The sequence below is a fragment of the Artemia franciscana genome, chromosome 1, assembly GCF_032884065.1.
Source record: "Artemia franciscana chromosome 1, ASM3288406v1, whole genome shotgun sequence".
NCBI classification, from domain to species: Eukaryota; Metazoa; Arthropoda; class Branchiopoda; order Anostraca; family Artemiidae; genus Artemia; species Artemia franciscana.
The window spans coordinates 32049689-32062336 of NC_088863.1; the positions used below are offsets into that span (position 1 = coordinate 32049689).

Genomic DNA, 12648 nt, shown 5'->3' on the forward strand with positions numbered 1-12648 from the left:
CGTCCCAATTCTTCAAGAACGACTCCTGAAAGATAAGGGTCGTTTAGTTAGAACAATAAGAAGCTTTTTTTAAAAATTTGAATTAAATGTAAATTTACTTTAATGTGGAATATTCAGGGTCAGGAAATATCTTACTTTTTTTTCTTTGCTTCCTGGCTTTATGCTTTAAAGAATTGTGAATCTTTGTTAAAAAGTGGAGCTGTTTCGTTATTTTTTAGTTGAATTACTTTCCATTTTCCAATTGATATATGATTTCAACCAATGAATAGTCTGCATGGAGAGGGTAAATGAAGACCCTCCCTTTCTCTGCAAGACCCACTAAGAAAAAAAACAAAAAAACATAGGGGATACATCAAGGTTTAGACATTTTGCCAGGAAGTTTGTCTTTTGTATGGTTATTTAACATCATTATTTACCGTCAGAAAAAAAAACTCTGGTGACATCTTTCGTTTTTCATTATCAACAGAAATTTTCTAATTTTTCAGACTTTAAAAATGCCATCAGATTCAAAGAAAAAGAGGGAATTGAAAAAGAAAGAAGCAGCCAAGAGCAAGGTCATTAAGAAAATTGTTACAGAGGGTCTTCCAAATGGTTCTGAAAAGTCAATGAATGGTCATGATGAAAACAATGGAGACATTAATATAGAAGCTGAAGGTACGTCTTATAAATTTCTTGACTGTCTCTAAGAATTAACTTGAAAAAAATAAATCTTTAAAAAAAAATTTCTTCAAAGAAAGTGAGGAGAAATACAGTGGATAAGTAAAACTACAACTGACCAGAATTTAATATAAATTATTAATTTTCATATTAATATAGTTCAATAATTTATAGTATTACGTATTAATAATATAAATTAATATAAAACAAATTATCAGATGAAGCTTAAAATAGTAAATATTACCATGGACCAATAGATGAAATCTAAAACGTACAGAAAAAAATTTCTTAGGTCAGACGTAAAACAAACAGAAACGGCTGCTGTTCAGAGTAGGCCTACTGCCTCGTTAAACTCTTTGATGGACAGAGTGTCATTCATGTGTTACTGAAGGTGATTTGGGATTTGAACAATGTTTATAATTTGTTATTTAATCGACGTCATAAAATTTATTTTTCAAGAAAACAACAACAAAAATGAAATAACAATGCTGATCAGGGCTCAAAAATATGAGCTATAACAAGTTCAGAGTGGGACCTAAGGGCCCCTTCTCACCCCCTCCTTCGCCTCTAAAAGACATAAAAGATTTCATGTTCAGGCACTAAAAATAAGGTTTATGCAAACCATAATTGTTTTCTTTATTTTTCTGTGCATTGGGATTCCCTTGATCCACAGATTTGGGGATAAACATTTTGAACTTCACATTTTTAGCTTTTTTTGAAAAAGGTTTTTAGTTCTCAACCTTAAATTTTTTATTCACTTTATCCTCTCAGGAAAAAGTCCTTAGGTCTTATGTTGAGAAGCCCATGCTCGCTACCTACATTTTTTTGTTCAATAGGGTCGCCTTGGCCCTTGGTTTTAATGGTGTAAGTTTTGACCTTCTAAAAATACTGAGATCCCCTTGCCCTAGGGAACTATTAGCAAAAGTTTCAAGCTGATCGGAAAATAAGGTTTAAAGACCAAACTCTAAGTTCTAACTGACTTGGATTTATGGAGGTCACAGAATTGAATTTGTGTTAAAAATTCCTTGGAAGGTGTCTGAAAACTTTAAAAAGAAAGTTCCTACCTATGAACAGTGCCGTTTTCCTGAAGTTGTCAACCGAACAAGCATCGAGTCCTTTTGATAGGAAGTTTCATCAATCTTGATTGTATATTTCGCTAACTGATATTATTATTATTTACTCTGCAATTTATCCTTTCGTCAAATGGTTTTTGCTTTTTTATTTTGTTATCATATTTCTGTATTTCTTTTCAGAGGAACTTTGCCAGAAGTTGGAGCAGGAAGCTAGAATAGCAGCTGAAGCTAGAGCTGTTACTGGTGTGCTTGGCCTCCATCCGAAAAGTAGAGATATTAAGATAGATAATTGCTCTATCACATTTCATGGTTGTGAGCTACTTCAAGATACAACACTAGAGTTGAATTGTGGTAGACGATATGGTCTTGTTGGTGCAAACGGGTGTGGTAAGACTTTTTTTTTAACTAATGAAATTGCACTGAGAAGGCTGTTGAAAATTTTGTCTATAGCCTGTGTTTCCTACCTCTGGGTGAAGAGGCTCACATTGTCTGCGGTTAGAAGACAAGCGACAATAAGAACTGATATGTACAAGCCTGCCGTGCCGGGACCCGGCTTCGAAATTGGCTGCATAGTTGTTTTTTCTTAAAATTGACATTTTGACATTTCTGGCCACAAACAATATAAGTATGTCGCAACTTTAAGGAAAAATTTGTATTTTTGCCAGGGGGTTTGTATTGAACCTATGTTGACGCCATGAAATCATGAAGAGATTGCGATTAGAAGACAAGCAACAATGAGAATCAATATAAACAAGCCTGCCGCAAGCCGTGCCGGGACCCGGCGGCATAGCTGCTGTGCTCACTGTATATTTTATGTCTTTAAACAAGCAATTATTCTATCTTTACGTTTCGTTTATATATTTACGTTTTCGTTATGTATATAGCTTTCTTGAAAATGGCTCGACATTCTTTTTGGAAAATCAGCATCCTGGGATTATCTGGCCTAAAAAACTATCTATATAGGTCACGAGTTTCAAAAAGACTTTAAGAGCCTTATTGAGAAGAAAAAAAAATTCACGTGAGTGACGTCACTCATATTTATGAGCATATTTCAAGAGAATAAATTGCATTATTCCCCCCCCCCCCCCCAAGGAGTGCAGGTAACACTGCAAAGGAAACGTAGCTAAATATAAAACACCAAGTGTAATGAGTCTATTTACAAAAACCTTTTTAAGCAGTTTAGTAATGCCTAGAGAACAAGTGAATAACCTAGACCAGGGCCTCTTAAACCTTTGTAATTCCCGACCCTATTTATGATTGCGAGTTTCTTAACGACCCCAACAAATATAAAAGAAAAATAAAATAATATATTTTGATGGTATATTTATTAGGTAACAATATACATATGCATATGAAAATATATAAATTTCGAATTCGTTTTGAAACATATTAAAATCTAAAATTGAAATTTGCACAAAATGTTTTAGAAATGTTTTTATTATAGTTTCAAAAACAAAAGGGGATTCTGACCGTTTTAGTTCTCTCGAATATATCCAAGTAGTTGCGGGGTAAATATTAAATTTAAGTTTACCGTTAAAAATTTAATGAAATGGATGTGCCTGTTTTTTATTGCATAACAAATCAAATCTTGGTGTAATGTTTGAAACTGCTAGACATAAGACCTCTTCAACATTTTTTATCGCTGAACGATATTGGGTTTAATGTGTGTTAAAGCTGAGAAAGTAACTTCACATAAATATGTGGTGTTGAATGGCAGAAGTACATTTAGCACCATATCGGTGGTTGTTAGAATTTCAGTTTTAGTTCGGATCCGGAATTCAGTCAAGGGCTTTTTTTTGGAATTGTAGTTTTAAGTTTGAGTCACACGAAGCTCAGCAAATTGCTCTTGAGCTTTAAGTGGCAGATGATCAATCTCACTTAAGCCAATCCAAAACGGCTTTTGAGTCCAAACTATTTTTTGTAAATCAATATTTAATATAAAATATGTCCGGAACTCTATTTCTAGCGCTTTTAAGTGATCTGCAATAGTTTTTGCAATAAATATTTTACGATGAATTTTCTCAATTACAAAACTGTCGACACTGGAAAACATTTCGAACGAATTTTTTTCGACTCTACTTTTCCAAATGCCGATCTTTTTAATAGAACTTTCAATATTCTCGTTTGAAGTAAATATATCGCAATTTTTTCCTTGAAGAGACAAGTTAACATCGTTTAACTTCGCAAAAATATCTGACAAATAACACAGCTTGAATAGCCACAAGTCATTTTGAAAAAAAAAGCAGCAAATTCATATTTTCGTTCAGTTAAAAATATTTCGATCTCGTCCTTTAGTAACAATAATCTTTTTAAATTTTGACCTCTTGACAATCATCTTACTTCTGTATGTAATAACAAAGTCGTGTAGTTGGAATCCGTATCCTTACAGAAATTTGAAAATAAGCGACTGTTAAGGGCATGGCTCTAAATCAAATTTATGACCTTAACAGTATCCTGAAGCACATCGTTCAATTCTGGTGCTATGAATCAATTAAGAAGCGCCCGAAGGATTTTTACATGCCGGGACTGTAAGGTCCCGTTGGTCGCGAAAGGGTTAAACTGACTAATTCGGAATAACATGCACTTCGCTCACAATCATACAATGGCTAAATGAAAATAACACGAAATGTTTATATAGTTTCTTTGAAATAACACTTAAAAATTTTGTTGATAATATTTATCAGGATTATTTCAGTTTTAAGAGACTGACAAAAATAAATCTACATTTTTATAAATTTCTATAACATCTTCTGATTCATAGTAAATTTATACAAGATATTATGATGATCAGAATAGAAATTCTGATATAAACAGTTTTTCCGAAACAGAAGATTTTACGAAATGTTTATGATGATTGTTATTTTTCTTTATAACAATAATTTTACAAGTTAAAAATCATTTTCTGTTAAATTTTATTTTTATCACTCGCGACCCCATAATTTTGCTACGCGACCCAAAATGGGGTCGTGACCCATAGTTTAAGAAGCCCTGACCTAGACCATCAAATGTTACAAAACACATCCGAGCAGCTAAGGTAAAGGGTGTTGAAAAAATGTCTGAAGTAATGATAAATGAAAATGAAGAACAAAGAAGTATACAATTAGGTTACTTGCGACAACGACAATTGCAACTAGTCAAAACTAAAAGTGAAGAACAAAGAAACATCCTATTAGAAGATGAGCGACAGCGAGAATTAAAATAAATTAAAAACAAAAGCAAACATCAAAGAAATATGTGCTTACAAGACATGCAACAACGAGGACTAGAACAAATTAAAAATGAAAGTAAAAAAAAGAAATATGCGTGGTTAAAAGGCATGCCACAGCAGTAATAAAGAAGTATGAGGTTAGAAGATAAGCGGCAGAAGAATTACAAGCGACAACAAGAGTCAGAACGTGTCAAAACTATTTTGGAAAATTGATATTCTATGATTTTTTTAACCTTTAAAAACTTTTGACATAGATCACGAGTTTGATAAAATTTATTTAGAGCTTCAGTTTTGGAAAAATCTTTTATGAGTAAATTTCAAGAGAATAAATTTCTTAATTTCCTCCCCAGGAGTGATTGTTTTGTTTTTATATCTATGACGCATGCAACATTAGTATTTGGTAAAAATAAATATCCGGTAAGAAGAAAAGCGGCAGCAAAAATTAAAACGAGTCGAAAATAAACACATGGACAACAAGGTGCAGAACGAATTAAAAAGGAAAGGGAAGAACAAAGAAATATTGTTCTAAATATATGTCACAAGTTAAAATATATGTCACAAGAAGAACAAAGAAATATGCGGTTAGAAGATCTACGGCATCGAGAATTACAGGCGACAGCGTTCTAAAAATGAAAGTGATATGTCATTTGGACCCTTCAACGCTATATGTATTCCTTGTGGAGCCCTCTATTTTCCCGAGGAAAGAACAGCAAACGAAGGTGAAAGCCTGCCGCATGCCGGGGCCTGGCATCGAAATTGGCCACATAGTAGTTTTTCTTAAAACTGGCATATTGACATTTCTGGCAACAAAAACGATCTGAATAAGGGATCAGATCGTTAAGGGAAATGGTCACAACTTAAGGAAGATTTTGTATTTTTCCCAGGGCAGTTGTATCGAACATATGGTGCCGTCATGAAACAAGCGACAGTAGGAATGAATATATACAAGCCTGCCGCGTAGCAGTGCCAGGCCAATATCATCAAGAAGTTTTTTTTTTTCAGAGCTCCAGCTTTTGAGACTCAAAGTCAAACTTATAGTACTTGAAGTACCAGAAACATCCTCGTGACAGTTTTAGCATGGTATTGGGAGGTGCATTAGGGGGAGGGGGATTTTCACCAATCTCTGAAGACCCAAATATTCCAATATTCCAGGGTCCAACATAGGGTATACTTAGGGAAGCCGAACGTCGGAGCCTACTATTTGCTGGACTTCCGCCTCTTATGATGTCAGACGTGTTGCTGTATATGTATGGTTTGCAATATATATATATATATATATATATATATATATATATATATATATATATATATATATATATATATATATATATATATATATATCATGAAAAGAGAAATCACCAATGCTACAGCACAAACACACAAAAAAAAAAAAGAGACAGAAGGAGAAAAGGAAGACTGTTTTCCTAAATTAGTGATTAATATAGACCAGCACTTGAATGAGGCCTTAACCCTACTCATCCATACAATCACATAGGTCAAACAGCATAGCCACACACAATCAACCATAAAGAATAATCCATGGACAGGCAGTCATGTCGTCAATAAGTATAATAATCAATAAGTATAAAATCAATAAGTATAATAATGTCGTCAATAAATATAATAATAAATAATATAAGTTCATAAATATTGATTTAGCACAGATAGTACATCTTTGTGTTAAAAATCAATTTTTCCGGTTCAAAAACGCATGAATTTCACTAAACTTTCCATTTTAGGTAAGTCTACGCTACTTTCGTCAATAGGGAACCGTGAAGTTCCTATTCCAGAGATGATAGATATTTTTCATTTAACTCGAGAAGCTCCTGCATCGGATAAAACGGCTTTACAGTGCGTTATGGAGGTTGATCAGGAACGAGTACGTCTTGAAAAATTAGCTGAGGAGCTTGCTCATTGTGAAGACGACGGTGAGTAGTTTTGAAAAGATTCTTGGCGGGGTTTTTCGTCAGTACAAGTTATTGTGGAAATTATGCCATAAATAAATAGAGATCCTTCGGTTAGAATTCTTACTCTCTAAGAATACCTTCTCTACCTGGATTCTTTGTCTTGGTAGTCGTTCTTATAAAATAGTCAATATTATCAATATTAATCAATATTATATCTTAGTTTTGACCACTAAAAATTGCTGTGTTTTTGATCAACAAAAAGTTTGAATTTAAATCCCTTCTTTGATGTGAAATAAAAGAACTTTTTGAAATAACATGGAGTTTGTTAATAGTCATTAAAACGAACAGAGATTATTCTATTTATGGGGATCCGTTCCTGCTTCTCAAATTCGGCTTCTTTTTCTCAGTTCTTGAAGAATGAATGCTCTAACACAAGAGCAAGTTTACGAAAAGTTGAAATTTTCTATCACAATGGTTCGGGGATGAAACACCTTTTTATTCAAATTCAGGTGGAGTGTTTTTATAGGTTGTTGGTAGAAAAAGAAAGAAAAAGAAATTGCAATCACCGACAGCTAGTATTTGTTGCAGTGCATAGTTATCTCTGATTAGCAATGTCCACCTTTAACAAAAAAGGGGGGAGGGGGAACTTTGAGGTGGCGGGGACCACCCTCACACATAGGATAATTAATATCCGTTATTAACTTCTAAGACCTAATTTTTGCCTACATTTGAAGAAAATAAGCTTTACTTTCATTGTTCTTAATTTTAACGTTTAAATTTGTATCCTAAATATGAGAGGGCTACCGCCCCCACATCCTCACTTTTTTCACCGAATTGTATCTTACAAATCAAAAATACCTCACATATTTATTTCATGTCTTAGATGTGAAGTATATTCTTCATAAAACATTAGTTTTGATTGTAGTGTAAAGATCGCAGGGTTTGGGGCTGTTGAGCCTTTCTTACATGCAGGATAATTTCTTGTATGCATTATTTGGAAAACTTTGGGACTGAAAACTTTATTTTTGGGGTACACATTTAACAGTTCATGGTAACAAACTGTAAGTAAGGAGCAACTCGGCCAAATAGTAACCGAAACTGCAGAAAAAAAACAAACATAAAACGGATATATCAATAGTTACGTCAAAAGAGTTGGCTTTATTTTTTGTTTGTTTTGTTTTCCCCAGGGGTGATCTTATCGAACCAATTGTCCTAAAAGACCAGAAGAGAGGTCATTCGAACGAAAACGAAAAGTTGTGCCCTTTTTATGGGACCAAAGCGATTGGAGGCTAACTAGCTCTCTCCTACGCCCTCTTTTCCCTAAGACCATACAATTCAAATTTGTAGATAGCCATTTGATTAAAAATAGCTGAAGGGTCCAATAACATTGCGTTTGGGATGGCATGATCCCCGTAGTCCCTGAGTAAAGCTGTAAGCTACGAAGTTTGCCTGTTGTTCACATATAGTTTCCTATATTGGGAGATGCACGATTTTTGTTTTTTTTTTGGGGGGGGGAGGATTTTACACGGGGAGAATTTTTCGTGGGAATTTCTGTTCATTTTAAGCTTTAATGTTGTTTCTTAGTTTCGGTGAAAAGGCTTGTTGCTGTTCCTTTTGGTATATTTAATTGAATAATTAGACACCTATTTGCTTGGATTACTTTTTACTTGCAGTTAATTTCATGTATCATACATTTTTCTAAATTAATATCTGTATAAATTTTTAGTAGTTTTGTATTGGATATTCAGCTTTTTATATTTATTAAGATACTAGTCATAATGTTAACAGTTATACCGATAATATAATAATGATGACAATTTTTATTATTGTCTTTTTTTTCTAGAATCCCAAGAGGAGCTTATGGACGTTTACGACCGTTTGGATGAAATAAGTGCTGACACAGCTTTAGCTCGTGCTTCTAACATCCTTCATGGCCTCGGCTTTGATAAACATATGCAGAACAAAAAGACTAGGGATTTCTCTGGTGGTTGGCGTATGAGGATTGCCCTTGCACGCGCTCTTTTTGTAAAACCCCATTTATTACTTCTTGATGAGCCGACAAATCATTTGGATTTAGACGCTTGTGTCTGGCTCGAAGAAGAATTGAAGACATACAAAAGAATTCTTGTCATAGTTTCTCATTCACAAGATTTTATGAATGGAGTTTGTACCAATATTATGCACTTCGATAAAAGACGGCTTAAATACTACACAGTAAGTAGTCTTATTTTGAATATTCTATCTTGTGTATTTGTATTTTGATTTATTGTACATTAGTCTTAAGTTGGAACCTCGGTAAAACTCTAGCCGCCTTATTGCTTCAAGGCTTGTCCTGATGTTAAATAACTGTTGATTCTGTAAGTTATTAGTTTGCTTGTCATCGTTGCTCGCAAGACAAAAATACTACATTAGGGCAACAAATTATTTTTGCATGGAAATTTTGATAGTTAGCTAGTAATAACACTAGTAAATATCTATTATGCAATTATAGTAATAATATTATAATAATTACAGATTATGCAAGAAACTTTATATGGGATTATGGGTGCAAGGGATGAAGAGGCTGACATCAACTTTTGTAAAACCTTTAATTTACTTATTAGTTTTTTATAGAATACGACTCGATATTTTATTTCTTACACCCCATTGATTTTTTCCCTTACCTAAAAGGTAGACCCTCCGTGCTTTTCTCTAGAATATCCCGTGAGCGATCAATGTTAGCAATCCAACATTTCTTATGGATTGGGGAGGGGACTATATACTCTATGACGTATTATGTATTGGTATGTAGTAAAGGTCATTCCCGATGCAAATGAAAGTTAAATTTGGATTCAGGATGCAGTTCTGACTATAGAGGTTGGTTTGTTTTCTTTATATCTAAATACTCCTGTAATATAAACTGTACCCAATTCATTTTGGATTTTAAAAAAATGCAGTGCTTTGACAGCGATTTTTAGAGGGATAATACTCATTCAGTATAGTCTCTTTGGGTCTGCTACTCAAGGCACTAACATACTTGTCTTCACAATTTTAAATGCAATCGTCAAATTTAGGTTGTGATGGCTACCTGTAAATAAAGGGCTGTTGCCAATTAATAGCAACTTATTTTGGATATTTCTTCCCACGGAAAACTGAAATCAGTGGAGCAATAATCAAACGAACGATTGCCAGTGTAGTTTCTGAACTTACTTACACAGTGGAACCTTTTTTGTTTGCCTACTTTTATCAATAGTTTAGCAGAGGGATTCGTGTAAAACCTAACTTAAGAACTCTTACTTTCACGATTTAAATTATTTAGTTGTATAATCTGAAATTACAGACAGTACACCCTAATATCCATAAGACTGAAATTTTGTAGTAAGTCTATCCTAATACATACTGGTAATCACAATAAAAGTTAAAAAGAAATGCGAAACAATAGCGTTGCTGCACAGTATAACTAAATTAACGGCATTAATACTAGTTCAACTAACGTTGAAAATAGATTCCGCTCCCCTTAAATTATTGTTTTATCTTGTTTGCGTTGAAACAAAACACTCTAAAATTGCGATTGGTTGAAATAAAGGGAAAGAAGGTTGAATATTAGTTTCACGAACATCTGGTAGGTAAATGACTGCGTGGAAAGGGAATTGTAGGCAAACTTGTATCGTGGTACTATATGTTAACTAGGATAAACAATGACACTAATATGAAATTTTGTTGTATTCTAGCTGAAGTAGTAAGAAATTAGTAGCGTTGTGGAGCCGCACTATTGCTTTCGTAGCTTATTTGAATGATCAATGATAAAGTCAGCTTGATAAGAGTAAGATATTGAAATTCTCTAATGTTTGCAGAACCCAGAGATTTTCAATTTCTTAAATTCCGTGTTGAGCTTATTGGTATGTGGGGGCAATCCAATCCATGAGTAGGGGAGACACCCCTAACTTATGGGTACCAGGGCATCTACCAAAATAGGATGTCGAATATAAAAAAAATCTGTTGGGAAATAATAGTTGGCTAGTTATAATTTTGCTGTTTCGGGGGTTTGCACTTTCTAGAAGGTGGAGTGCGTCTCCATTCTTTTCATCATATCTAGAAAAATGGTTTTCCAGATAGAAATAAAAACTGGTGGGAAGTAAGTGCTCTAGCGTCCTATGTGGGTGCTTTGGGGTTTTGTACCGATCTCACGTCTTTGGATGAAAGGGGGTGTATATTCTAATCAGGAAATCTAACGGAATGGGTTGAAGGGCTCCAACACAATTTTGTGAAAAGTGAAAGTTGGTTTCCATGTTGTCTCTTTTCGTAGTGCAAACACGATCTGACCACTCTAGGAGAAAGCATCCTTAGATTTCTTCATCAAGGTTCCTACCAGAATATGTTGTTCATTTGAGAGAGGTAATAGCTTAAGTTCTAGTTTTGCTTTTGGGGATTCTGGGACCAGTCTGAGCTTTTTTGGAAAGGGGGCTTTTTGGGGCTCCCAAATTATAATTATCAGAGTATCTTCCAAAAGGTTCAGTGGGATCTCCACCAAACTTTGTTAGAAATATCAGTCAATGTCCTAGTTTATTCGATTTTGGAAACTGGCTGATTTGATCTCTCGGGAGGAATTTGGAAAGGTACTTTCAATTAATGTTTTCAAGCGTACCTACCAGGAAAAGGATGTCAGATCGCGAAAAAATGGGTGAGAGTAAGAAGTAGGCTTCAGATTGTGCGTTTTTATAGTATACATCTAATGCGTATTCTGTCATCGGGCGGGGCTGGTTGTTATATCAAATTATCATCTGTAGTCTCATCACTGAGTAGAATGCTGGCAAAACTTATTAAAAAAAAAACCTGCCAACAGTTATAGTTTTGCTATTATCTGTGCGTGCTTTATTGGATCTGTGTGAGGAAAGGGCTACATTCTTATCATGTGCATCCAGATGACAGGCATGAGATCTAAATTCAGGTAGGGATTAGCATTTAGGACTTGTGTGTCATCTTTAGAGAGGTCTCGAGTTCAATTCAATAGATACTGTTGCTTTTGCTGCTCTGTAACTGTGACCAATATGTCTCTCTCTCTCTCTATATATATATATATATATATATATATATATATATATATATATATATATATATATATATATATCTCTCAATCTCTCTCTCTCTCTCTCTCTCTCTCTCTCTCTCTCTCTCTCTCTCTCTCTCTCTCTCTCTCTCTCTCTCTCTCTCTCTCTCTCTCACTCTCTTTCTCTTTTTTTTTTTTTTAACTTCAAACTCAGGGTTACCCAAAAAGCTGGTCACAACATTCTTAACCCTTACTCATTGCAATTAAGTTGAGATGTTTTTTTACATGAGAATACTTTGTGGAAAAGGCTTAATTTGGAGTATTTGTTTTTTGAGGCAGGATATAATTTTCTCAAATAAATTATCAGTTATTCAAAGAGGGGGCTTTCACTCCCTTCTGTACCTGCACTGTGTGCTTCTTCCTATATACATCTACATATCTGTATATTCTTTTGAATGAAGGGGTTTAGATGATGAATCCCGAACTTTCTGATGTTCATTTAATTCGTCTGAAGCACCTCTCATCGTAAGTATGAAAATGTTGCCTAGACTGCTTAATTAAGGCTTAGGTGCATCTCCTCACATAAAAGATTATGCTGGCTCCTACCATGATGGCTGGTTTTCAGCGATACACTATTCCATAGCCGCTAGTATTATTGAATGAACTATTTGTGACAATGGTTAATTTTGTATTTCTAAACGTAACGAATGGTACGCCACTAGCCAGTATTCTGAGATTGAGGGGCTAAATAAATACCAAGGCTGTATCCAGGGGGTG

At 34.4% G+C, this 12648-nt stretch overlaps 1 protein-coding gene across 2 annotated transcripts in view; it reads left to right on the forward strand.

Moving 5' to 3' along the window:
- Positions 1-12648, forward strand: part of LOC136028679 (ATP-binding cassette sub-family F member 2-like) — a 335229-nt gene that overhangs the window by 303131 nt on the left and 19450 nt on the right. For both annotated transcript variants that reach the window (XM_065706514.1, XM_065706509.1), the window contains exons 2-5: positions 486-654; positions 1911-2117; positions 6678-6866; positions 8689-9059. In XM_065706514.1, the coding sequence (XP_065562586.1) occupies positions 495-654; positions 1911-2117; positions 6678-6866; positions 8689-9059 (927 nt within the window). In that variant the 5' untranslated portion in view covers positions 486-494. The remainder of the gene's footprint in view (positions 1-485; positions 655-1910; positions 2118-6677; positions 6867-8688; positions 9060-12648) is intronic.